The 25,207-nt window shown below is 47.6% G+C and overlaps 1 protein-coding gene across 1 annotated transcript in view; it reads right to left on the reverse strand.

Annotated features, from left to right (window-relative positions):
• The window catches only part of CFAP57 (cilia and flagella associated protein 57), a 136,337-nt gene that overhangs the window by 15,602 nt on the left and 95,528 nt on the right, over positions 1-25,207 (reverse strand). The window contains exons 15-18 of the mRNA XM_024209557.1: positions 24,435-24,625; positions 19,265-19,438; positions 16,494-16,652; positions 15,545-15,688 (exon numbers count right to left, since the gene is read on the reverse strand). Coding sequence (XP_024065325.1) covers positions 15,545-15,688; positions 16,494-16,652; positions 19,265-19,438; positions 24,435-24,625 — 668 coding nt within the window. The remainder of the gene's footprint in view (positions 1-15,544; positions 15,689-16,493; positions 16,653-19,264; positions 19,439-24,434; positions 24,626-25,207) is intronic.

The raw sequence follows: 25,207 nt of genomic DNA on the forward strand, positions 1-25,207 counted from the left end.
CCCTTTAAATCCCAGCCCCAGCCCAGCTGCTGGAGCTGCGGGGAGGATTTAGAGGGCTCCGGGCTCCCCGCAGCCGCGGAAGCTCCGGGCCCTTTGAATCCCCGCCCGAGCCCGGCTGCTGGAGCTGCAGTAGGGATTTAAAGGGCCCGGAGCTCCACAGCGGCCGGAGCCCCGGGCCCTTTAATTTGCCCCTGAGCCCCGGGTGCTCCCAGCCACCTCTGCAGCTGGGAGCCCCGGAGTGATTTAAAGGCCCTGGGGCTCTCAGCCACAGCCGGTGCCCCAGGGCCTTTAAATCTTGAGAGGCCCCACCTCTTCCAGTTGAGGCCACGCCTCTTCCAGGTGAGGCCACGCCCCCGCTCAGAACTCCGGCCGTACCCGTAAGTCCTGTAAGTTACTTTCACCCGTCTCTCTCTCTCTCTCTCTCTCTCTCTCACACACACACACACACACACACACGTATGTCATCATAATTTCTTTTCCTTCTCCCCAAAAATTCAGTGGTACCTAGCAATGTTCCCTCTAATTTTTCCCATCCATGTGTGGAATTAATTTTGTTATGTGCACCAAATTATCGAGGTAATGTGCAGATGTGTGCCACCAATAGAAACAAAAAAACTAGATATAATATATATTTTTTAAAATTTACCATAGGGATAATTACTTCAGCCAGGATAGGTTAGGCATTTTAGAACTCACTACTCAAAGAATTAAATTTAAGCGTAAGAGAGAAATAAAAATTATGAAATGCATAGACCAGTCAAAAAACTCAAACAGCAGCACTTTGAAAGAAGACAATTACAGAGTATATGTGCATTGCAGGAACTATCAAGAAGTAACAACAACAACACAAGTATGTGTTGGGAGGTTAGTGTGAAAGACAGAGTGTGTGTATGTGTATATGAGACACACAGAGTGTGTGTGTGTGTGTGAGAGAGAGAGAGAGAGACACACACACACACGTGTTGCCCCTTTAACTACGTTGCCCTTTTAAGTAGATCGGCACTCAAAGCAGACAGAGCCGCAGCCACCAACAAGTTCCCTCTGTCCCACTCCTGAGCCCTGTTGCATCCCCCCCCCCACTGCTCTGCAGAGAGATGGGATACAGGGGCAGGATGGATGGGGAAGGGGACACTGACATTGGTGCCCCCCTCGTCCGCGCTATGCATAGCAAGCAGGAGGCTCCTGGGAGCAGCTCCAAGGCAGAAGGTAGGAGCAGCGCGGCAGTGGGGGGAAGGGGCACTTGAAGTGCACAGCACTTGATAGGTTGCTGGGCAGCTGCACGGGTAGAGTTGCCAACTTTCTAATCGCACAAAACCGAACACTCTAGCCCCGCTGCTTCCCCAAGGCCCCACCCCTGCCTTGAGGCCCCGCTCCCTGCCCACTACATTCCCCCTCCCTCAGTGGCTCGCTCTTCCTCACTCTTATTCACTTTCACTGGGCTGGGGCAGGGAGTTGGGGTGTGGGAAGGGGTGAAGGCTCTAGGCTGGCGGTGCTGGCTCTTGAGTGGGGCCGGGGATGAGGGGTTTGGGTGCAGGAGGGGGCTCCAGGCTGGGGCAGAGGGATTCAGAGTGTGGGAGGGAGCTGCGGGTTGAGGCAGGGGGTTGGGGTGCAGGGGGGGATGAGGGCTCTGGGGTGAGGCTGAGGATGAGGGGTTTAGGGTGTGGGAAGGGGATCTGGGCTGGGGCAGGAGGTTGGGGTACGTGGGGGGTGAGGGCTCTGGGCTGGGGGGGACAGGCTCTGGGCTGGGGCCAGGGATGAGGGCTTTGGGGTGCAGGAGGGGGCTCTGGGTTTGGGGAGGCTCAGGGCTGGCGTGCAGGAGTGTGTGAGGGCTCTGGGCTGGGGCTGGCGATGAGGGCTTTCAGGTGCAGGAGGGGGCTCTGGATTTGGGGGAGGCTTGGGGCTGGGGCAGGGGGTTGGGGTACGGGTTTACCTTGGGTGGCTCCCGGTCAGTGGCACGGGGGGAGGGCGCTAAAGCAGGCTGCCTGCCTGTCTTGGTACTGTGCTGCACGTGCCCTGGAAGCAGCCAGAAGGTCCGGGTCCTAGGTGGGGGGGGAGGGGCAGGAGCTCCACGCGCCGCTCTCACCCACAGGCACCGCCCCCCCATCTCCGATTGGCTGGGAATGCGGACCTGGTGCTTGGGGTGGGGGCAGCGTGCAGAGTCCTGTGGTCCCCCCCCACCTAGGACCTGGACCAGCTGGCTGCTTCTGGGGTGCAGTGCGGTGCCAGCTAGGAGAGGTACGGACTAGCCTGCCTCAGTGATGCCGCCCACCGGACCTTTAATGGCCCAGTCGGCGGTGCTGACCGGAGCCGCCATGGTCCCTTTTCGACAGGGTGTTCCGTCAAAAGCCGGACACCTGGTCACCCTACCGCACGGCTGCGCAGCTTAGAGCGAACTTAGGCTAGCCGAAGGCACCAGGTATCCAGGGACCTCTTATTTAGCTCGGGGTAGTGACTGGTGCTGGGGTGAAACTTTCCCAACTGGCCACATGACATCACTGTAAGCAGAAAAATCATCCTCTTCTCTCTTAGTTCCCTTTTCAGAAGGCAGTATATCTTACTGATTAGCAATGCATTCTCCTCGTGGTAAATGCACTTGCCATGCTCCCTGCATGGGTATGGAAATCACTTCCATATCCTCCCCTAACATATGCTGCTTGCATGGATACGCTTGTTGAAACTCACATATTTCCTAGTCACATCAGCTGGCTTCAATGATGGCAAAGGGATCGGATGAATATTTTCCATAAGCCTAGAAAACTTGGTCCTCAGAGGTCAGCTGAAAAGCCGATAAAATGAGGTTTCTCCAATACTTTCATGAGCTTTGCTCCAAATATCATATAAAGCACAATTTAATGCAATAGGGAAGGGTGTATCTTGACATTCCTCCAGTATACGAGCTACATACTTCTTCAGAGTCCCATGCAGTCTCTCCGTTATGCTATTTCCTTGAAGATGGTACACAGCAGATTTATCATGTACTGTATCAATACTCGTCAAAGCCTTCAAACTGTCTTGATACATAAGGTGTCGCATTATCTGAAACAAGGCTCTCCGGTAGGCCAAGCAGAGTGACTCAGGTGGTTAGGCAAGAAATTAGCTCCTTTGCAATGCCTTGTGAAGTTATGAATGCAAAGAGGTATCATGAGTAATAGTCTATAACAGTCACCAGTGTGTAGCCATGCAGTGGAATAGAGGGGTTAGTAATATCCACCACAATTCCCTGCCATGCTCCATAACTACTGGTTTCAAACGGGCCAGAGGAACAATAGTTCTATGCATTGTGCAAGCTAAGCATGCCTTCATATGACACTCAATGTCTGAGCACAGCACTGGCCGCCAAGCATATTTACGCAGTAGTTCCTTCATCTTCGTAACTCCCAAACGTCCTTTATAAGCCACATCCAGCACTGCTTCCCACAGTGCTGCTGGGATGATCATCTGGGCTCCTGTGCATAAGAAATATCAAGTAGTACGTCTTCACTGTGAGCTCAGAATGAATTTTGTAAAATATAGACAAAGTTTTCTTAAGGCCTGGGTCCATCCAACCCACTTGTACAGCACTGTCAGAGGACAGACTCCTCTACCGCTCTGGGGTTCCTCACAAACAATCTTGGATGCCTTTTGCATGTCAACATCTCTGTGAGTTTTATTAATGTTACCACCATCAAGTCCCCACCACAATCTCTACGCAGCACTTCTAACTACAATCTCCTTCAACCCACAGTTTTTTCTCTAGGGAGAGGAAGAGGAAGCAATTTCACCCGCCAGAAACCTAGCTTCCCATTGCAGAGCTAGCCCCCACTCCTTTTGCACTTCCTTCCTGTGCTTTTAACTAGCCTTCCCGGATGGTGGAATAATTAGCTCCATGACTCATCAACTCCCAGTCGGCTTAGGCAATTAAATACTCTCCTCCTCCATCAGGCCTTTCTTGGTGGTGCTAATTAATGCTTAAGTGATCAGTGTGCTGGGTCAGCTACAGGTTCTCAGCACTCTGTCACAAGCATGTATCACCTCGCGCAGTTCAGCAGCTTGAAGAATGGTGTCAGCAGTCTGTGCTAAGTTAATTGGCATGTCTTTCAGTAAAAACCATACAGTCTACTCTACTGTTTCTGCATATGACGATGCCAACCTTGCAAAACTACACTTGGCCGCATTCAACTTTATGTCAGCTTGTTGGAGTTGGGTTAGTACCTGATTCAGAAAAGAATTATGTTCAGGAAAGGTCTTCATAAGAATGTCATCCAAATAGCAATATGCACCCTGGATATTATCAAGGAGCTGAGAGACAACTGTCTGAAATACCTCAGGAGCAGAGACTAAGCCAGAAGGAAGTCACTGCGAGCAGTACCTCCCAAATGGTGTGCTGAAAGTCAATAATAGCTGCAAACTCTCTGCCACAAGTATTTGCCAATAACTTGATCGGTAGTCCAACAGACAGAAAATTCAAGATCCACTTACCTAGCAAGTCACCTCTTTGAAGATTGGCAGTTGAAACCGTTCACATGTGACATATTTATTAAGTGCCTGTGACAGGGTGTACCCGGTACACTGTTGGAGGCCCTACAGTCCTACTACACCTAGCCCCAGAAAGGAGTAGCAGAAGTGGGTCCTCCAGGCCTGCCTAGAGATGCCTTGTGGAAGCAGTCAATCAGAATGCAGCAGGCTCAGCTAAGAGTAGGGTGACCAGACATCCTGATATTATCAGGACAGTCCCGATTTTAACCCATTTGTCCCGCGTCCCAACCGCACATCGGTCGGGATGCCCTTTGTTCTGATATCGGGGACGGACCGCTCACCATCATCGCCAAAGTCACAGGGCTGGCATGGCGGCGCTTCCTGGAGCAGCTCCTGGCGGCGCGTGCGCCACCCGCTGGAAGGAGCCTGCAGTGCGGGCGGCCCCTAGGCACAGAGGCGGAGGGGGTCTCCGCGTGCTGCACCGGCTCCCTCCTGCCCAATCAGAGCTGTGGGGGCGGGGTTTGCAGGCACTGGCAGTGGGCAGAGAGCCCTCTGCCCCCCCCCCACTCCACCCTAGGAGCCAGAGGGACCTGCAGGATGCTTCCTGGGAGCCGCCCCAGGTAAGCACCACCGGGACGCCCCACCTCGCCCCCCAGCAGGTCCCTCTGGCTCTTAGGGTTGGGGCAGGGGGCTCTCTGCACACTGCCGGCGCCTGCAAGCCCCGCTCCGTGGCTCTGGCAGCTCCCATTGGCACTTTTCCTAGCCAATGGGAGCCACAGAGCTCACGCTTGTGGCGGGAGCAGCACATGGAGACCCCTCGGCCGCCCTTGATCCTAGGAGTCAGAAGGACCTGCCAGATCCTTCCTGGAAGCAGCACCAGGTAGGCACCGCCGGGACCCCTCACCTCGCCCCCTGGCAGCTCCCTCTGGCTCTTAGGGTCGGTGGTGGGTATGGGGCTCTCTGCGTGCTGCTCCGGCCTGCAAGCCCCGCTCCATGGCTCCGACAGCTCCCATTGGCGCTTTTCCCGGCCAATGGGAGCCACGGAGCTCACACTTGTGGTGAGCGCAGTACGTGGAGAGTCTGGAGACCCCCCTTGCTGCTCTGACCCTAGGAGCCAGAGACCTCCCAGCAGGGCTGGTGAGTGCGGCCAGGGAAGGGGGCAGGGTGTGATGGAGTGAGTGTCTGGGAGGTGTGTGTGGGGTGCTCGGCTGTGAGGGTGTGGAGGGCGCTGGGCAGTGGGGGAGGTTTGTGTGTTTTGGGGTGCTAAGCAGTGGGGGCCTGTTGGGGGGTGCTGGGTAAGTGGGGGAGATCTGTGTGTCAGGGCATTGAGGGTCTGTGTGGGGCATTGTTTAGTTGTGGTAGTGGGGCTGTGGGGAAGGGCACTGGGGGGGGATGAGAGAGGGAGAAGAAATCTGTGTGTATTGGGAAACTAGCGAGTGGGGGGTTCTGTGTGGGGTACTGGGCAGCTGTGGTGGGGCTGTGGGCAGGGGTGGTGGTGTGCACAGCACTGTGCATTTGTGGTGGGAGCTGTGTGGCGCAGCATGGGCCCACTCCCAACAGGAAGAGGCATGCTGGTAGCACAGGGCCAGGAGGACCAGTGTGCCCCATTGCCCCTGGCCGGCCCTGCCCTTCCCGCTGCTCACCTCCTCAACTGAAGGTGGGGGTAGGGGGTGCAGGGGTGAGTCCCAGCACTGCTTACCTGGGGTGGCTCCTGGGAAGCGGCCGGCAGTTCCCCGAGGTGAGTGTCAGCAGGGCTGACCCAGCAGTGTGGCCCGGGCTCCCTCAGCAAAGTGTGTGCAGACTGGTCCACCTAGCTCATGGCAGAGCCAAGGAAAGGAGGCACCTGCTTCTGCACATGCTGATTCCACCCAGGGCAGGCCGGGGCTGAGCACTGCTAAGCTGCTGCCCAGTTCACTTACCCACACTGGCAAGCAGGGATTGCTCCTGACAGCATGCATCTGCTTGATGTACAATTGGGATGCCATTTGTCCCAATATTCAGGTAAATTTTAAAATTTGGTAGTGAAATAGAAAATTAGTCGATTGGGAATGTCCCATTAAACCTGATTATGATCTGTTATCTACTGGCAATTTTGGTTTTTCAGGTTGTTTTCAGGTGTAATGCAATTTACAGTAGGGATATTTAGTTTACAGTTCTGAACCACAGTGCATACCATAGGACAAACTACAGTGGGCACGTAATAACACGTAAGCACAGAGACTGCACAGTTCTTTTCAGTGGCTAGCTAGCTAGCTAGGTAACGGTCTTCAGCCGAAAACCCCACCCAACATGGCAATGGCAAGGGAAGAGCCAACTACCAAAAAACAAAAAAGACAGTGCAGATACAAGACAGAATGGGAAGCCACTTACACCTGGATTCGGAAATCCTACGAGTGTGATTCAAAAGCCTTTTGTAAAGCATGCAAGAAGGAATTTAGCATTTGCCATGGCGGTGAGTCTGATGTTAAGCATCATGCTGATTCAAAAAATCATGAACAAAACACCAAGACTCACAAGAGCAATACCCTGGTCTCACATTTTTTCAGCAGGCCAAATGAATCCTTCAATAACAAGGTTATCGCTGTTGAGCTAACTCAAGTTTACCACACAGTAGTCCATCAACACTCCTATCACTCGTGTGACTGTGAACTTAAACTGGCGCCTACCTTGTATCCAGATTCAACGATTGCGAAGCATGTCAGCTGTGGCCAGACTAAAGCGGAGGCATTGATCAAAAAATGTGCTGTCACCGCTCTCAACAGAATTTTTAAAAGACCTCAGCAAGGCAGACAGTCCCTATTTCTCAGTTGCCACAGATGCATCTAACAAGGGCAATGTGAAAACTTTCCCCTTATCGCTGAGATACTGGATACCCGAACATGGGGTCCAAGATAAACTGTTAGACTTCTATGAGCAAAGCAAAGAGACTGCAGAGGCAATAAGCAACACATTACTTGAAAAACTTGCGACACACAAACTAGACCTAAATAAAGTGTCTTCCTACTGTGCTGATAATGCAAACGTGAATTATGGAAAGTGACAATCAGTGTACCAGAATTTAAAAAAAACAAAACAAAAATATCTTGCCTGCAAACTGCCCTGCCCATGTTGTGCACAATGCTGTGAAACATGCTAGCAATATCCTACAAGTTGACATTGAGACTCCGGTGATTAAGACGTTCAATCATTTCAGCAGTTCTGCTAAGAGAGTAGCAGCATTGAAAGATATGTTTGACTGTGTGGATATGGAGTATTCCACTTTACTGTGCCACATTCCGACACGCTGGTTGAGTCTTTTCCCAGCTGTAAACAGGCTTGTAAATATATGGCAGGCTGTTAAGTGCTACTTTGTTTCTCTGGGCAGTGAGAAGTGTCCAAAATCTCTATGGATGCTCTTCTCGGACATGGAAAACGGTGAACAAGGTGAGGGGCCTAGCAAAGTTGAGGTTCATCTGTTTTTCCTCCAGAATGTCCTGAAAATCTTCAATGATACTGTGCTCTGACAGCATGTGAAGTGTATGCCATAATGAATACTCTGAGAATTAAACTTCAGCACCGGAAGAATGACAAATTCTTTGGCTCCAGAGTTGAAAATGCATTAACTGAGATGCTGCCTGTCACTGCTGCATGTCTCCAGAAAGACTTCATGAAATTTTATGATGTGTAGATTCTATATTTGGAGAAATGATTTGATTTTTTCAACAACTGGCTACTTGTTCAATACCCAGTGCTTGAACATCAAAGTTAATAGGGCATTCGAATACAAGGATCTGTCTGCGGTCGTGACAGCTGTAAACCTCCAGAAAACAGTGGCTCTTGATCAGCTCTATGATGAGCACTGTGTCATCAAAAGACATCAACTCTGAGTTGGAGCCTGGAAACTACTCAGTTGGGGAACTCTGGTCTCAAGTGCTGAGAAATAAGGACGATAGCACTGAATTCTTGAACATGACAAAGCTGGTGTCATACGTGCTCAGTATACCAGTAAGCAACAGACCATGTATTTTCAATCATGAAAGGTGCATGGACTGATGTCTGGAATCGAAGCAGCATAGACTTGGTGTGGAGTGAAACCCTTGTCAAAATTAATTTTCGGATGAGTTGCAGGGACTTCTACAGCTTTGTGATTGCCCAGAAGCAAGTCAAGACTATGGCAAAGTCATCCAAGAAGTACTAGACTTCTGGCATGTCTGAGAGGTATGCAAATTGGGAAGTTGATTTATTGACTGAATAAAAAACCCGGCCCTTTACCCCTGTTGTTTGTTTAGTGTACAAATAAATTTGTAAGTTTAATATGGATTACAGTTAAGTCTATAATTTAGTCAGGGGGACCGTGACACTCACTGATTCCAGACCTCTGTGACTTGGTTTGCTTCAGCCACTGAGGCAGGACTGTGGGCCTCCCCGCTGTGACTGTGGCTGGGGCTGGAGCCAGGGCTAGAACTGTGACCCTTCGCTCCCCTGCCTTGCAACGGGGTCTGACTTTGCAACCAGGATCCTGTGCCCCTGTCCTGTGGCTTCAGCCGGGGGCTGGAGCTGGAGCCCGAGCCCTGTGCCCCTGGCCCCGTGGCTTCTGCTGGGGGCTGGAGCTGGGGCCATGAGTCCTTGAGTACTTGCCCTGTGGCTTGTGGTGCGGGCTGCAGCAGGGGCCGTACACCCCTCTTGCAGCTTCCTAGGGCTGTGCGCCTCCTTTCATGGCTCCGGTCGGGGCTGTGCACCTGTGACTCTCTTCCCTCCCCCGCTCACACAATTTGTCCTGATATTTCACTCTTGCGATCTGGTCACCCTACCTAAGACGAGCAGCAGGGCCTCAGCGGGTCCGTTCTTGGCTGGGACCAGAAGGGCGAGGAACAGTGCTCCTCTCTGGCCAAAGGAGCTTTACAGGCTGCATTTACTGGACCTGGGAGAGAGGACTTGAGAACTTTAGCCCTAAGGTAATGGGACCAGGTGGGAAGAGGCCCAGGGAATGCAGCAGCAATTAATTAAAGGAAGCCATACATGGTTGCTGTTTATAGGGTCTCTAGTTGGAACTCAGAATAGTGGGTGGGCCCAGGTTCTCCCAGCAGCCACTGGCAAAGTGGCCTAAGCCCCGAGAAGGGTACAAAATTCCTTCAGAAGCCCAAGCAAAAGGCTGGATTTAAAGGGCCCAGAGATGGGGCTGAAGACTCTGGTGAGGGCAGACAGTTTGGTGAACTCTTTGCTACCCTGGAAGGGGTACATTTTTGACTTTGTGACTTGGATGGAAGTCTGGATAGAAGTCAGGCTGGCAACCTACAGGGAGCACCAGGAACGGAAAAAGATTGCAGTACCGCAACAGCCACTGGGGGCACTCAGGAGGTGAGTGCCGCCTATCACAGTGCCCTAAAACCTGTGTGCGGTTGAAGATTGCCATCCTACTTATACAAGATCACTGTGGGTGAGCTTCAATCTGTAGGCCCTTCCGTCTCCACCATTATCTTTCACGTGCTGCAATTCTGCTCAGATCTTGTCCACAAGTGCAAGGAGGTAAACAACGTGCAGGTGGTGCAAAGGGCTTGGCATTCAAAGCTAACGAAGAGAGAACACACACTGTCTCCGTTAAACAAATCCTGGTGTCTCTGAACAATACTTTGGGAATTCCCTTCTATTCTAGCCAACATAACCACACCTGAAGTGTCCTGTGCAAATTCATATATAATACCAAGCTGTAAGCGCAGATCATACAACAATAATGGAACAGCATTAACAGCTGAGCCTTTAACAATATAAAACTATGCAGTCCAGGCTATGCCTTTGTAAAGCACAGAGGATACAGCTTCACCCACTGTCTGTAAGGTATACAAATGCCAAGCTTTTATCATCACTGTACTCAGACAAATGTCCAAACTGTGAACTAACCCAGAGGGGAGAACATTAACTTCAGCACCCATATCCAGCATGCACTTGAGTGGTGTACCATTAATTTCCACAATACAGGACACCAGCTCCAGCACCTTGCCACGTGAGAAGATTATAGTAAAGGAAATATCAGAGTCCCTGGTAACAGTAGTCTCATGTGGTTCCACATTCACAGTATGCACTTCAGGCCCCCTGTCTTTGTGAACCACTGCACCATGCCACCCTAACTTAAAGAGGCCTTCCTTCCCACAAGCCTGGAACACAGCAGTTCTAACTAAGCAGGTAGGGAAACTGGCCAAATGACCCATACTACCACAGCAGAAACAGTGAGGAACTGACAAGTTTAACTGCTGAGGCCTTGGAGAGAGAGTAGGTAGCATTGTATGACTGTAGGTGATGGAAGTAGGAGGAGCAGCTGATGGTTTAAATGTAGACACAAAGGTTGCAGCAGTCTGAGTCATAGAACCCTTTTCAGCTCTAGCCCTCTCAAAAGCTTCACTCTTGGCAACCATGGTATTAAAAATTAGCATTCTAACATCTTCTGCCAGTAGTCATTTGCCCAAGCAGTCACTGACTATGTCAATCACAGAAATATCCCTGAACATGATCATAATCATGACATCCTCAAATTCCTGGGCCAACTGCCACAAATGACATGCAAACTCACACGTGGTTTTGTTGGGCGGGTGGTGAGCTTCAAAAAACGTTTTCCTCTTTAACAGAACAGAATTGCCAGTGCCAAAATACTTGTGACACTGAACAGTTACATCAAAGAAGAACTTGGGCTTTGAGAATCCATCATAAATATCAGTGCCATTATGGCGTAAGCAGTTCTGCAGCAAGGGTAACCTAGCAGCCTCAGAGTCAGCACAAGCTGCACATAGTTCAAAAAATTCCTAATAACGTATCAATTCAACAATCGAAGGATGTGCAGGTTGCAGAATAGATACATCCCAGAGCAGCAATCCCCAAAACAAACAAAGCAAGACACACAGGTAAGTTGTCAATCAAAACATGTAATAACCATGAACTGGTTAGGTCAGCACAATCTGAACAAAACGTAACAGTTCAAATAGCGGATATGTAGCAGCAAGTCCTAAGCAGCTTTTCCCCGCAAAAGAAAAAGGAACAGGAACACTGAGTTCAGGGATCAAGAACCAGGAAACAAAACAGGAACAGGAATCAGGAAGACAAAACACACACCAGGTCATCAAGGTGACCCTATAGGTGTCCTGGGAGATGGAGTTAACAATCAAAAACTCATGTGGTGAGGAAACAACTGTGTGTCACTTGTGAGAAGGAGAGCATTGTGACAGATCTTTATCCAAACATCTTTCTTCTGGTCTCAGCGAAGAACCTAGAAGACCCAAGTAACGCAGTTACACATGTACATGTGTGGTAACCACATTAGATGGTATTGGTGCTCATGGAATACCTGGATTTGCTAATTTCTTAGGAACTAAGCAAAGAGGATAATTTGATGATACTATCTGTTTTAGAACTCACTCTGTGGTGCATCGCAGATCCACATACTTACAATTTGAAGGATCCCCAGAATGAGAAACAATGCCAAGCACCAAAAGATGTTTAGTCTTGCCTTCTTTTTTCTCAGAACTGAAGGTCCCAGTTCTGCAGAGGCCTCAGGTACAGACTGTCTTTTGTCCAAGACTGTTTCAATTACTGTCTGTACCCTTATCAGAAATGGGTCCAAGGGTTTTGTTACCAAACACTCAGTCTTTTTAGATCTGAAGCTTGGTGTCAAAGTTGATGCTTTATAAGTAGAAGGTTTCCTGATACCAGAAGGTCCTGAAGCCTATTCAGGCCTCTTATCTGGAGCATTAGAAATCTCAGATCCACAGGTTTTAACTGATAAGGATTCTTGCAGAAAGAGGGCCTCGAGTCTGTTCTGCCGCTCCTTTCTAGCTCGCAGCGTGAAAATCCTGCAGACAGTGCAACGAGAAGGGGATGCCCTTCTCCTACGCACCATGCACAGGTGTCTGATGCCTGAAAAACTGCAGGACACGACAAATATCTTTTAAATCTGTATTTTTTGATCTTCAAATCTGCCATTGCTAACTAACAGTAATACTAATACTAACATTTAAAAGTATTAACAACTAACTATATAATTATTAAAAGAGTAAAGATCTTGACTCTGAAGAAGGCTCACATCCATCCATGGTCAGTGGTTGGAACTGAGGCAGGAACTGCTGCCATGCCTGTTCATATAGCCCCACCCTCAAAACGTGCTTGAATGCTGAGAGATGGGGTGGGGATTTGTGAGTACTCTAACAGGCATAATTAATAGAAGACTACACCATTCAACAACATCAATGGGCGCATATCCCAAGAGTGGCCACTCCAAGAAAAAGGTAGTCTATACTATGGTGGCACCCTCCACTCCAACCAATAATCCACGTGCAGATATGGTTCACTGTAGTACAAAAAGAGTTCTCAGGGACTGTTTGAGAGCCCAAAAGTTTAATCCCAGATGAAGGCTGGAACCAGGTGGTCCCTGATACGATTCCAACTGTTGTTCTAATCTAGGATCTGAAACAGAAATTATGGGCGATAATAAAGGTTCCGGAACTGAAGCCAAATATCTAGCTAGGGAACTGGATGGTATTTTAGGACAAGACAGGCAAGTTAACAGCTGACTTTCTTCTACTCATCTTCTCTTTTCCATAGGGCACAGCTCTGTTCAAGGAGAGCTTTCTCTTTCCAGAGTCAGTCATATTAGAGCCGAATATATGGGAGGCACTGGATCTGAATAATGAATCTGAGCGAGCACTATAACAGAATTGCTTCTCCTTGGGCTGCCATCTTAACGTGGTGGAGAAGCTTGCATGTATTAAAGACCCCAAGAGCAATGCCATTGGGAGCCTTGTACTCCTGGTAGGGTCACCCAATAACTGAACTCCAGTACGCAGATAATTGTGCTGAAGCTTACAAAAGACTAGGGGCTAACCCTGAACTTTGGCAAAACAAAAGTTCTCCACCAGCCAGCTCCCGGTCAATCATCAGACTCGGCAAGGAAGTTTTACATTGACAGAGAAGAACTGGAAAATGTAGAACACTTTGCCTACCTTCGCAGCCATCTCTCAGAGAGAGCAAACATAGACATCAAGATTCAGCACAGAATCCGCTGGGCAAGCCTTGCCTTTGGCAGACTGTCTCAACAGGTGTTCAATAATCTCATTAGAACATACACTAGACTTTCAGTTTATAAAGCGATGGTAATCCCAACTCTCCTCTATGGCTGCGAGACTTGGGTGACCTATAGAAAAGATCTGAAAAACCTGGAATGCCAGCACCAGCACTTTCTCCGGAAGATCTTCAACATAAACTGGGAGGATTGCCGCACTAACGTCAGTGTCCTCACGGAGGCCAACACCTTCAGTACTGAGGTCCTGTGTGCGCGTGCCTGATGCATGCCTACCAAAACAATTACTGTACACCCAACTTACCAAAGGAGAAAGGAAATGGGGAGGCCAAAAGAAATGCTTTAAAGACACCCTTAAGACAAACATCAAGAGATGTAACATTGATACCACGCACTGGGAGACAGTAGCCAAGGACAGGGCTAACTGGCAAAGACTTGTCAGAGAAGGGATGATCACTTTTGAGGAAAATTGCCTTGTCCTGGTCCCAGAAAAATTCCAGAAAAGAAAGGACAGATGACTGTTATGCAGCAATCATGGCCCAACCCTGTCTTCCAACATGACCTGCAATGTTTGCCAATGAGTTTGCAGCTTAAGGATCAAAATCCTCCAGTCACCAAAGGGGACACACACAAAAAAACCACCTGTGAAAGAGATCATCCTCAACCCTGAGGGATCGCAGACAATGATAACAGAATGGCCAGAGCCTGTAGTGGCTCTCTCCTTGTTTCCTCAACTAATGGGTCCAGTACATGAGGATCTGGTATAATGAACAAGTCTGCTGCTGAAAGAGGATGTCTGGAGTCTTTACTGCATGCTGGAGCAGGTCTAAGATTTTTTCTGGAGCCACCTGTCTTTTCAGCACTGACAGGTTTTACTGCAAGGGCTTCCTGAAGCAGAATGGCCTTCAGTTTGTTCTGACTCTCCTTTCTCGTCCTTCTTGTAAAAGCACTATATCTAGAACACCTAGTGAGTGTCACTCTCCAAGACAAGTCAGGCACCAAGTGTGTTGATCTGATGACAGATATGTCACTGGGCATGAGGCATGCTGTCTGAACCCTGATCTCTTTGCTTTTAGATCCACCGTCTCTCTTGGTTCCAAAGATAATTTAAAAGTAATCTAACATCAAACACTTTAATAATAAAACCACAAACCTACACTAAAATATCGACAGTAAAGTGATTTAAACTATTAGCTAACCACTAAGCACACTATATAAAAGGGGCCTGGGGTTCTTTCTAGAGCTGTTCCTGGACTGTCGCAGCTGGTGGTGGGAAGGAACGGAGATGGTTGCAGTGCCATGCCATTCATTATAGCTAAACCCCTAGAATGTTCAGGAACAGATGGGGGAGGGGTGCATGAGAGCACCAACCAGCATATGAATTAAATTCCACCATCTGAACTGCATGAATCTGCCGCATCCCAAGCATGGAAATATGCAGAAGCCATTTGAAGAACTATATAGGCCTAAGGTCTCCAAAGGCTTCAAAAGTTTAGGTGACTTCCTAAATGTCTTAGTTCTAACCAAAACTTTTAAAAAATCCCTCAACATCTGGGGACTGGAGACTAGTTTCTGTGGTGAGAGTGAAGGTTTGGAAAGAAAACAATGGGATTAACAGTCTGATGTAAGTGGAAGTCAAACATTCATTGACATAAAATCTTGAATTAAGAATTCCCATAGGTTAGTATTGTACAATTTGATGTCTTATTAAGAAAATGAGTTACACCCTCCTATGCAGAGTTTGGCATTAACCATTGTTTGAAACAGGACCCCACACTGGTTGGGTCTGATCCACTGGGGCAATTCCCATGTAAAAGAAGGTCACCTCAGGGACTTGGTATAAAGGGGAAGGGATGGCCAATGTGCAGAAGTCATTTTATTGGTAACAAAGAAATCAAGTTTGGATTAAGAGTGAGTCAATACTTCATGCTCATTAAAGAAGGCAAATCAAAGGACAAATGTGGTGCAGTCTCCTAGTACATTTGCCCTATCATCCCTTTGAAAAGAGGGAGGGCTGGGTGGCAGGGGTCAGAAGAGTGCACTGCTCACCTCCTGGATCTGCTCCTTCATTGCTTTGATATCATTCTCACGGGGTTCTATTTGCTTCTTCAGCTCCTTTATTTTATAATCCAGTACAAACTTGAACTTTTCCAGCTCCTGGTTTTTCTTTTTTAGGTCATAAATCCGCTTCTCCTGGGACAAGCAAACATATGTACAAGTCAGTGCTCTCTGCAAAGACTCAAAGCAGGAGGCCAGTGAGAATCAGACACAGACCTCTCAACCAGATCCCTGGAGTGATGTCTGGATGTTGGAGGGGGGGGGGGAGAAAGACACTATAGCCACAGTTCCTCAGAGAAATGGAAATGGAGATTGAGACCTTAAATCACAAATCCCACAGAGAGGGACAAGGAACAAGCGGGAGGGGATGACAATATAGATATCAGTTACAAAACCCAAGGAAGGGGTAAGTAGCTCGAAATCCTGAGCTACAAATCCCCAAGGAAAGATCTGGGGGGAGGGAAGAAACAGAGTATGTCTACTAGCAACTAGACACCCTTGGCTGGCCCATGCTAGTCGACTCAGGCTCACGGGGCTGGTCCTGCGGGGCTGTTTCATTGTTGTGTAGACTTCTGGACTCAGACTGGGGGTGGGGTGTGAGGGTCCCAGAGCTCAGGCTTCATCTTGAGCCCAGAAGTCTACACAGCAATGAAACAGTCCCGCAGCCCTGCAAGCCCGAGTCAGGTGGCACAGGTCAGCTGCTTTCTTTGCTGTTTAGACATACTCACAGAGTCCTTAACTCTAGGTTGTAAGCTCTTCTTCAAGGCAGGGATTGTGTTCTTGTTCAAGTTTCTTCAGAGCTTAGCACAATGGGCCCCAGATACTAATTAGAGTCTCTGAGTGCTACAACAATACAAAGAATTGTAATACCAATAGCAGTGTTTGAGTGAGGGGAGGGTGACAAAACTCAGCTACTCAGACTGTCATAGCTCTGCCTCACCTTGTCTTGGATAGTCTCATCTCTTTCTTGAATCTCTCTCTTCAGTCCCAGAATATCCTTCTCTAATGACTTAATGACACCTTGCAGCTTCTGCTGTTCCATTCTCATTGTCTCAATGTCATTGCTGCGCTCTTCAATCTCCTTCTGTAGGCTATTGAACTAGAGAGACACAAATACTAACTTTCTCCAACTGCCATTCAATTTAACCATCCTACTTTGGCTGATTTCTTGTAGGCAATGTGGCAGAAGTGAGTTATGAGAAGGGATCTGAAGGATGAGAGAGTAATGAATTTAATAATGAGTTCAGGAAGAGCATTTCATGTGATGAGGCAGCATGGAAGAAAGCAAAGAGGGAAAACAAGTAACAAGGGGTATGTCTACACTACAGGATTAATCCGAATTTAGATAATTCGAATTTGGGAAACAGGTTGTATAAATTCGATTGTGCGCGGCCACACTAAGCACCTTAATTCGGTTTTAAACCACATTAATTCGGTGGTGTGCGGCCACACTACCCCATTAACTTAAACACAGTAATTCGGTGGTGTGCGTCCACACTAACCCTAATTCGAATTAACAAAATCGATTTAGGCTCTACTCCGTTCGTCGAGGTGGAGTACAGAAATCGATTTAAAGGGCCCTTTAATTCGAATTAACTGGCTCTGTTGTGTGGACGGGTGAAGGGTTAATTCGGATTAAGGCAGCTAAATCCGAATTAAAGTCCTAGTGTAGACCAGGCCAAGAAGAGCCTTGAAGGTCAGAAGAAGCTTTGAGTGGATACAATAGAGAAGAGAGGAGCCAGGAGCAATAGGCAAGGAAGACAATGATCTCAATAGTTGCATTGTGTATGGATCGGAAGGGGGCAAGATGGATGTCAGGGAAGCTAGACAGGAGAAGATGTCAGTAAACAAGACGGGATGATGACTCTGCATAAGAGTTTTAGTGGCATGAACAGGCAGAAAAGGTTAGGTGTGAGAAATGTTATGGAGAAGGTGGCAGCAAGTTTTGGATGCACAGAGTTGAGACAGAGGGAGGAGTTAAAGACAACTTCAAGGTTACAGGTAGGCATACTTGGGCTAGCATTAATTTAGCTAATGCAGCTAAAAATAGCAGACACGACACAGTAGCATGGATCCCAGCATGAGCTAGAAATGCAAGTACATATCCAGGGTTCTGGGTGAGCTTGTACAGTCTGAATTGAAGCCCATGCCACCGTACCTTCATTGTTATTTTTAGCCACACTAGCTAGATTAAAGCTGGGTATGAATACCCAAACTGCAATCACATCTCTCACTGCAGTATAGAAATAGCAAGACTCTGGCCAGTTAGGGTAATTGCACATTGGTGCTTCTTGGCAAAGTTCTGAAAACAGGAGAGGCTACTGAGCCATCTGCAGACTCAGGAAGACCACATCATGCTCTGCTTATCTTCAGATCTTCACAAGAGCAAAGGCTATTTCTTTTCTCTTTTTTATGAATGCTTAAATTGTGCCTCTGGTATAAACACAGGAAATTCAACTCAGATACATAAATTACACCCAGTGAAGGTGCAGTCACAAAGCACTGCAGATCTCCTGGGAAATTGTGGTGAAGGCTTTATGGAGCACTGTGTGTGCTTTTATGGAGGAATATGAATGAAGAGAGGGGGTCATTAGGAGTATATGAAAAGGAGACTGTTCTGTGGATAGATTGCAATGTGGAAGGAAGCACAGATGGGAGGAAGAGTAGATACTAAGCGTGTGCTTGGATTCAAATGCAGGCTCTCTCCAAGCACAGAAGCAGTGACCACAAACGACAGGTGGAATTTGTGACACACAAAGTACAGTCTAAATCCTGAGAGGAGCAACTGTGCAGCTAATGTGACAGAAGAGATGGAGACAGAGACACTTTCTATACTACTGGGAACTGGAAAGTGATGTGGAAAAACTACCTGACCTTGGGAGAAAGGAAAGATGGCAGAGATGGCTCCATGCTGTGTAGCAACCTGCCACTATATCAGGAATGGTAATCAGGACAGTACTGACAAATGGACGAAAGGGGTCAAACCTCAAATACAGTACATAATCTTATCCTGCTTGACTTGTACCTACCCCTGAGAGAGATCTGAGAGGGTATGAATTTTCCTTACACTTTGGCAACAGCTGTATAGCTTGTCATTCTAATGCAGTCATATTTACTTGAAAATTGTTTAAGTGTTATGATGATGACAAACATAACCCTCTACAAATATCTGAAGAGTATAAACACCAAGGAAGGAAAGGAATTGTTTACTACAAAAGGGTGAAAATTAAGGGAACTGGGATAAAACTGGGCACAAATTTTGGTTCATTACCAGGAATACTTTCCCGACAGTAAGATAAATATTAAATTGTAGCAAAGTCTCCTGAGAAGCATGAGAAAGTTTAATTGCAAGAGATGGGACTATCTATTATTGTTATTAATTATTTATATAGTGCCCCAAACTGTACTAGATATCAGTAAACTTAGCAAAGGGAAAAGCTCTGCATTGCCCCTGTGGCAGGGGGAACCTGTGACTTCTCTTCTCCCTTTAATCTAGTCACTGTTACACCAGAACATAGGTTCTTTTTTTGCTCCTAATATTGTAAGATTCCCAAGCTATATTATAGGAAGGAGCAGTTGCCCTTTCATGCCTCAGTAAAATGCCATACATGTCTAGATATAGACTAGTACTCTTATTGAACACATTCTACACTCAACTCAGCCTTAGTATTCCAGGTGCCAAATCAGATCCCCTTAGAGAACTGAAGTTACCTTTTTCCTCATGATTCCTGTCTCTCCTTTCAGCCGCAGGTTTGATTCTCTCTCTTCCCGAAGTCGTCTCTCATACTTGATTTTGATTTCCTGGATTTCCCGATCTTCATCTTCTTCAATCTGTTTCTTAGTTTCTTCAAACTCTCGAAGCTGCTGCCTGGCGTCATCCTGTGCCTGGAATCAGGAAAAGAAAATTGGAGACAGAGGTGGGACGGCAAAGATCTCTAGCATAACTATCAGACTTTGTATTTTGTTCAGTTTCTCCTCAGAGGGGCCTGGGGAATAGTAGCAGTGGGTCCATGAAATCTGTGGAAGCTATTGGCAATAGGGAAGAAGAGTTAACTAATTACTTATCTGTAATTATCATTCTCCTCTGAGCATATGTATACTTTAATGGATCCCTGATCTTTGACTGGACTAACACTATTTAAACAAATTTCAATTCCAAGATGATTAAATTTCTTTCAAAAAATTGTTAACAGACTGTCACAGGGTGGTGGGCCCCTGTAAATTAAATAGGTCCAGTTCCTCTGTGCCACAAGAGGTACTCCTAGTTTGACCAGTTAGGAGGGCAGGGACGTACAGGTCTGTTGCATCTTAGGCGCATTTAACATGTGCGATTTCAGCTTTACATGGTCGGCAAAACCAAAGAGAAAAATAACAATTTAAATACTGTTTCTGTAGTGCGGGCGATTCCGCCCGCCATTACATTCAATGTAATTTTGACGATAGGCGATTTTCGCTTTAGGCGCTGACTGCGGAACGTAACGCCAGCGTAAGATGAGACAGACCTGTACCTGGATCTATACAATATCAGGGAAAGTCAGAGAGCAGAGAGACCCGGTGAGTCAGGACTGCAAGAGTCAATCAGGAAGAATACAAGTGAGAGCTGTCTGGTCAGTCAGTCTGGGCACATGAGAGCTGTCGGAACCCAGAAGAAGTTTTCTGGGGGAAGGCTGAAGGCAGGCAGAGCAAGTGGTATTTGGTGGCTGACCTCCCCAAGCCAGAGACCCATGGGCCAGAGAGAGCTGAAGGCAGGAAGAGCAGCAGAAAGAGGTGCCTGCTGGCTCTAAGCCAGAAAGCCTGAGTTGAGGGTCGGAGAGGGCTGAAGACAAGAGAACAGTGGACGGTGTAGTAGGAAGAGGGCCCGAAACATAAAGCCTTGTATCAGTGTCCTGGTGTGAGGCCTGAGGCCAGGGCTAAAGTAGTTTAACTTTGCTTTATATCAGCAAAGTTTTAAGTTGTGAGCAAGAGGCCCTGGCTCTTTTGGCAAGTATAGAGCTAATATTACAAAAACATATATTCCTAAGCATTGCTAGGCACAAAGCACTCACATTCCAGAAGGGTGGTACCAGAACACCCCGATACCAAACACTTTCCCCAAAGATAACAGGAACATGCTGACCCATCTTAAGGATAAGGTCAGGATGACAGCATGATAGATAGAGATGTTTTGATCGAGCCTACAGGTACAAGGCAACGGGTGGCACCCTGATACGTCAGGGGCGATACATAACTTGTTTGTATTGGTGTATAAAGATGTATCTCAGAGGCAATGTCTTTGTCTGGCCGAGGGGAGAATGGAAAGTCCTGCCATTCACTGAGCTGGTCCGTTGTCATGGGCATACATGTGTTAGTGTACCTGTAACCATTGAGCCCGGGCATTAGCACCGTGCCTCGTTGGCAATAAACCTGACCAAGTTCCTTCGCTGAAAACCGAGTCTGTGGATTTATTGGGCGGTATGCTCGAAGTCTGCTGTGCCAGCTGTCTGCGCAGAGCTGGGACAGCACACAAGGAGAACACACACACGCAGCCGAACATCTGATGACAGACCTACTTATATCTGCATACTGGAGAGCTGGACCCAGGGGGACAGTGAGTGCCAGAGTGCATAAGGGATGCTCCCCTGATAAAGATGACCTCTCAGTAAGGCTGTGGGGAGTTCCCACTGGGAAGAGCAGGGTTGTGCTCCAGCTAGAAGGGCAGGGGAGGCTGTCCCACAGAGGGACAAAAAAGGACTAACAAAGAGTCTGGGAGTGACAGCTGGAGCACTGAGGGCAGACTTTTAGCATTCTAGCAGCGTAGGCACAGACACTCACTACTGGGTTCAGGGATCTAGAACTTTGAAGTGTAGGAGTTTCCACCAAGCCCATGTACACAGGTCTGAGTGTGGGGATCTATTAAGGTGGGTGTGGTATTATGCCCCATATTCTTCATAGTAATATTAATATGATAGTAATATGATATGAGTATGGCATAATTATAATGTATTTTGTGCGAAATAAGGCATGTGAGATATTGAAAAGGTTATAATTTACTGAATCTGATTATCCTATTTGTATGCATGTATCATGTTTGTATCTGAAGTTAGGAATATCGACTGTGTATCTGTATTACAAATATTTTACACCTGGGGAATGCCCATTAAGCAGAATGCAATCAGTCTAGATGGTTGGCTGGGAAGGGCCAGTACAGAAAACAACAGGCCTTAGAAGAAGTTTATCTCCCACCAGGGAGCCTTTCTGAGGATGCTACAAACAGTGTCCGAGTCATGGCTGCTGTGACACTACAGGGTCATGTGACTAGATCACCTGATACTGGACTCCATCTTGGAATACCGGTGTTTTTCCACTGAGTAGGCATGGGAACCAAGCTGGAGACAAAGAGTTCCTGCCATATGCAAAAACTATTTAAGGCGGGGAGTGACATCATTGAGGTTCTTCACTGACTCCCCGCCCAAAGGAGACTATGGGAAACACCCGAGGAACAAGGACTGAACTGGGGGGGGGGGGGGAAGAGTGCTGGACCCAGGCTGGAGGGGTTTCTAGCCTGCGAGAGGATTACCTGGGGTTTTTAAGCTGCAAGCAAGGGCAGCTGGCCCCTTAAGAATCTCTGCAACCGGCTTAAACCATCATTTAGGGTAAGAATTTTCTACTCATATCCAATCTCTTAGTATATTAAGCTTAGATTCCATTTTTGTTTATTTGCTAGGTATCACGGAGCCACCGGGCCAATGCTCTGGAACTACTCCATATGAAGCCAGTCAGGACTCTAGGGGAGCATGCCTCCTCTCTCTGAGCATACTGTCGCCAGGGCAAGAAGCTTATACAGCTTCAACCTTCCTGGGTCTGACCTCGGAGCATTCAGCATCTCCTTCCACACCATGCGCTTCCCGCAGCGAGTTTGCCTGGGCGGGGCTCCTGGGGAAGCCAGAGGGCCCTGCACCCCAACTCCATAGTCAGACGTGACTCTCAGCCAGCGTAAAACGGAAGGTTTATTAGTTGACAGGAACACAGTGTAGAACAGAACTTGTTAGCACAGAAATCAGTGACTTTCAGCCAAATCCATCTTGGGGAGTCCTGGGCCAGACGGCCTGGACTCCTCCTCTTCCAGTCCCCCAAACAGACTGCCCATCTTCCAGTGACCCGACCTCAGACACCCCCATTGCTCCTCCTCCTTCCTTTGTCTTACTTCCCAAGACAAGAGTCACCTGGTTGCATTCCCCTCCTGGGTCTCAGGTTATGAAGAGCACTGGTCATAGCATATATGCAGACAGCTGGAGCAGCCTCACCTGCCCCAGAGGTCTCAGCCAAAGTCACACACTCCTATTCCCACCACCGAGGTATTGGTGCAGCACACAGGGAAACTGAGTCACATATTATACATGCAAAAAAGTAAAACTCACATAGGCTCAACAGTAAGACTCACATACAACATAACAAGGGAAAAATCCCCACTTAGTCACACTAGGTAATCTGCTTTGATATGTTTGCTATCCCTTATAATCACTTAAAAATCTATCTTTTGTAGTTAATAAATTTGTTTTTGCTTTATCACAAACCAGCATGTGGAAGTTATAACTTGGGGTAAAAAGCTGTTGTATATTTCCTCTCCACATTGAGGGAGAGGGTGAATTTCATGTGCTTACGCTGTACAGTTCTCTGTACAGCGCAAGACGGTATAATTTTGGGTTTACCCTCCAGAGGGGGGTATGAACTTGTGTATCTGGGCAGTTCCTTAGCTGAAGCCTTCCCAGGCAGAGGAGATCACAGCGTCTGTATGTTTCTGCAGCTAGGTGTGTCCCTACCTCTGTGTGTGCTGGTGAACGTGCAGACTGGAGCCTGGGACAGGGCTTGGCAGGCTGGTCACAGCAGTACAGGGTAAAGGGAACCAATGCTGGTGGGTCAGGTGGGCTCAGTGGTACCCCAGTTCCAGGTGGCACCCTGGGGGGAACCCATCACAGTGAGTATCTTGAGAATGGGAGACTATAGGTAAATAACTCTCCCTATAACCATGTTGAACAGTTCCCGAGACAAGCAAGGAAGTGGGAACTTCTCAGAAGCACGAAAAACAAGTAATCTTGACACAGAAGGAGAAAGGTCAAATTATTTGGCAGAGAGGGGAAAAGAATAAAATTGGAGAAAGTCCAGAAAAGAGCAACAAAAATTATTAAAGTTCTAGAAAACATGGCCTATGAGGGAAGACTGAAAAAACTGGGTTTGTTTAGTCTGGAGAACAGAAGACTGAAGGGGAACATAACAGTTTTCAAGTACCTAAAAGGTTGTTACAAAGAGGACGGAGAAAAATTGTTCTTGCTAACCTCTGAGGATAGGACAAGAAGCAATGGGCTTAAATTGCAGCAAGGGTGGTTTAGGTTAGACATTAGGAAAAACTTCTTAACTGGTAGGGTGGTTAAGCACTGGAATAAATTGCCTAGGAAGGCTGTGGAATCTCTATCATTGGAGGTTTTTAAGAGCAGGTTAGACAAATACCTGTCAGGGATGGTCTAGATAATACTTAGTCCTGCCACGAGTGGAGGGGATTGGACTAGATGACTTCTCAAGGTCCCTTCCAGTCCTACGATTCTATGAATAAGAGTCATGCAGACAGATAGAGATCGTAAGGCACATCCTTCCAAATGGCTGGAGAGGCAGGAAGAGAAATATCACAGGCAGACAACTACCTTAGAATGGTACTTACTGAAGGCATATGCCCCAGCTAACTCAGAAGAGCAATAAGGAAGCCCCTGCTTCCTGTGCACTCATTTCCCCGCAATCCGGGATAGAGTCCTATGTGCAGAAGGCACACCTCCCTCGGCTTTGGAAGACGTGTTACTACAATTAGAATTAGGATACAGTCAGCAGCCCAAGGCAGGTGTGTAGTTCATACCTCCTCCAGCAAGGTGGTTTTCTCATGCAGTTTCGCCTCATAATATTCTGTCAGCTCCTCCAGGGCCTGGTTCTTGGTCTCCTCCATATCATGTAGCTGCTTCTCGTACTCCTCCTGCATCCGCTGGGATTTCACTTGCAGCTCCTGGTATTTTTCATACTCTAACAAAAGTTTCTGGTTGTTGCCAGATTCTGGGAACAAGATGGAAATGATAGAGCTAAGGGCAGGAAGATATGTCCTATCCTTCTATAAAAACAATGAGGAGTCCGGTGGCACCTTAAAGACTAACAGATTTATTTGGGCATAAGCTTTCGTGGGTAAAAAACCCACTTCTTCAGATGCATGGGGAAGTGGGTTTTTTACCCACAAAAGCTTATGCCCAAATAAATCTGTTAGTCTTTAAGGTGCCACTGGACTCCTCATTGTTTTTGTGGATACAGACTAACACGGCTACCCCTCTGATACTTGGTATCCTTCTATATTTATCACCCCTATTTTTGACACCGTGTTATTTCTGATATTTGCTTGCAATAACAATGCCTCCTCTGACTCTTGTCATTGTCTTTATGGCCATACACATCTCTGCCTCGGACATCTGAGCTTTTTCCTGTCATGTGCCTTGCATCTACTACTTCACTATTAATGACAGCCTCAATGTCCCCATTCATCTTTTCCCACTCCCATCTCTGTGCCGTCTTCCATGCTGATCCCTATGCACAGAATGCCCTCCGCATCCCAGCTCACCAGGCCACCTCCTCATCCTTATTGAAGTC

This window comes from Terrapene carolina, unplaced genomic scaffold (genome assembly GCF_002925995.2).
Source record: "Terrapene carolina triunguis isolate 2854851 unplaced genomic scaffold, T_m_triunguis-2.0 Scaffold110, whole genome shotgun sequence".
Classification (NCBI taxonomy): domain Eukaryota; kingdom Metazoa; phylum Chordata; order Testudines; family Emydidae; genus Terrapene; species Terrapene triunguis.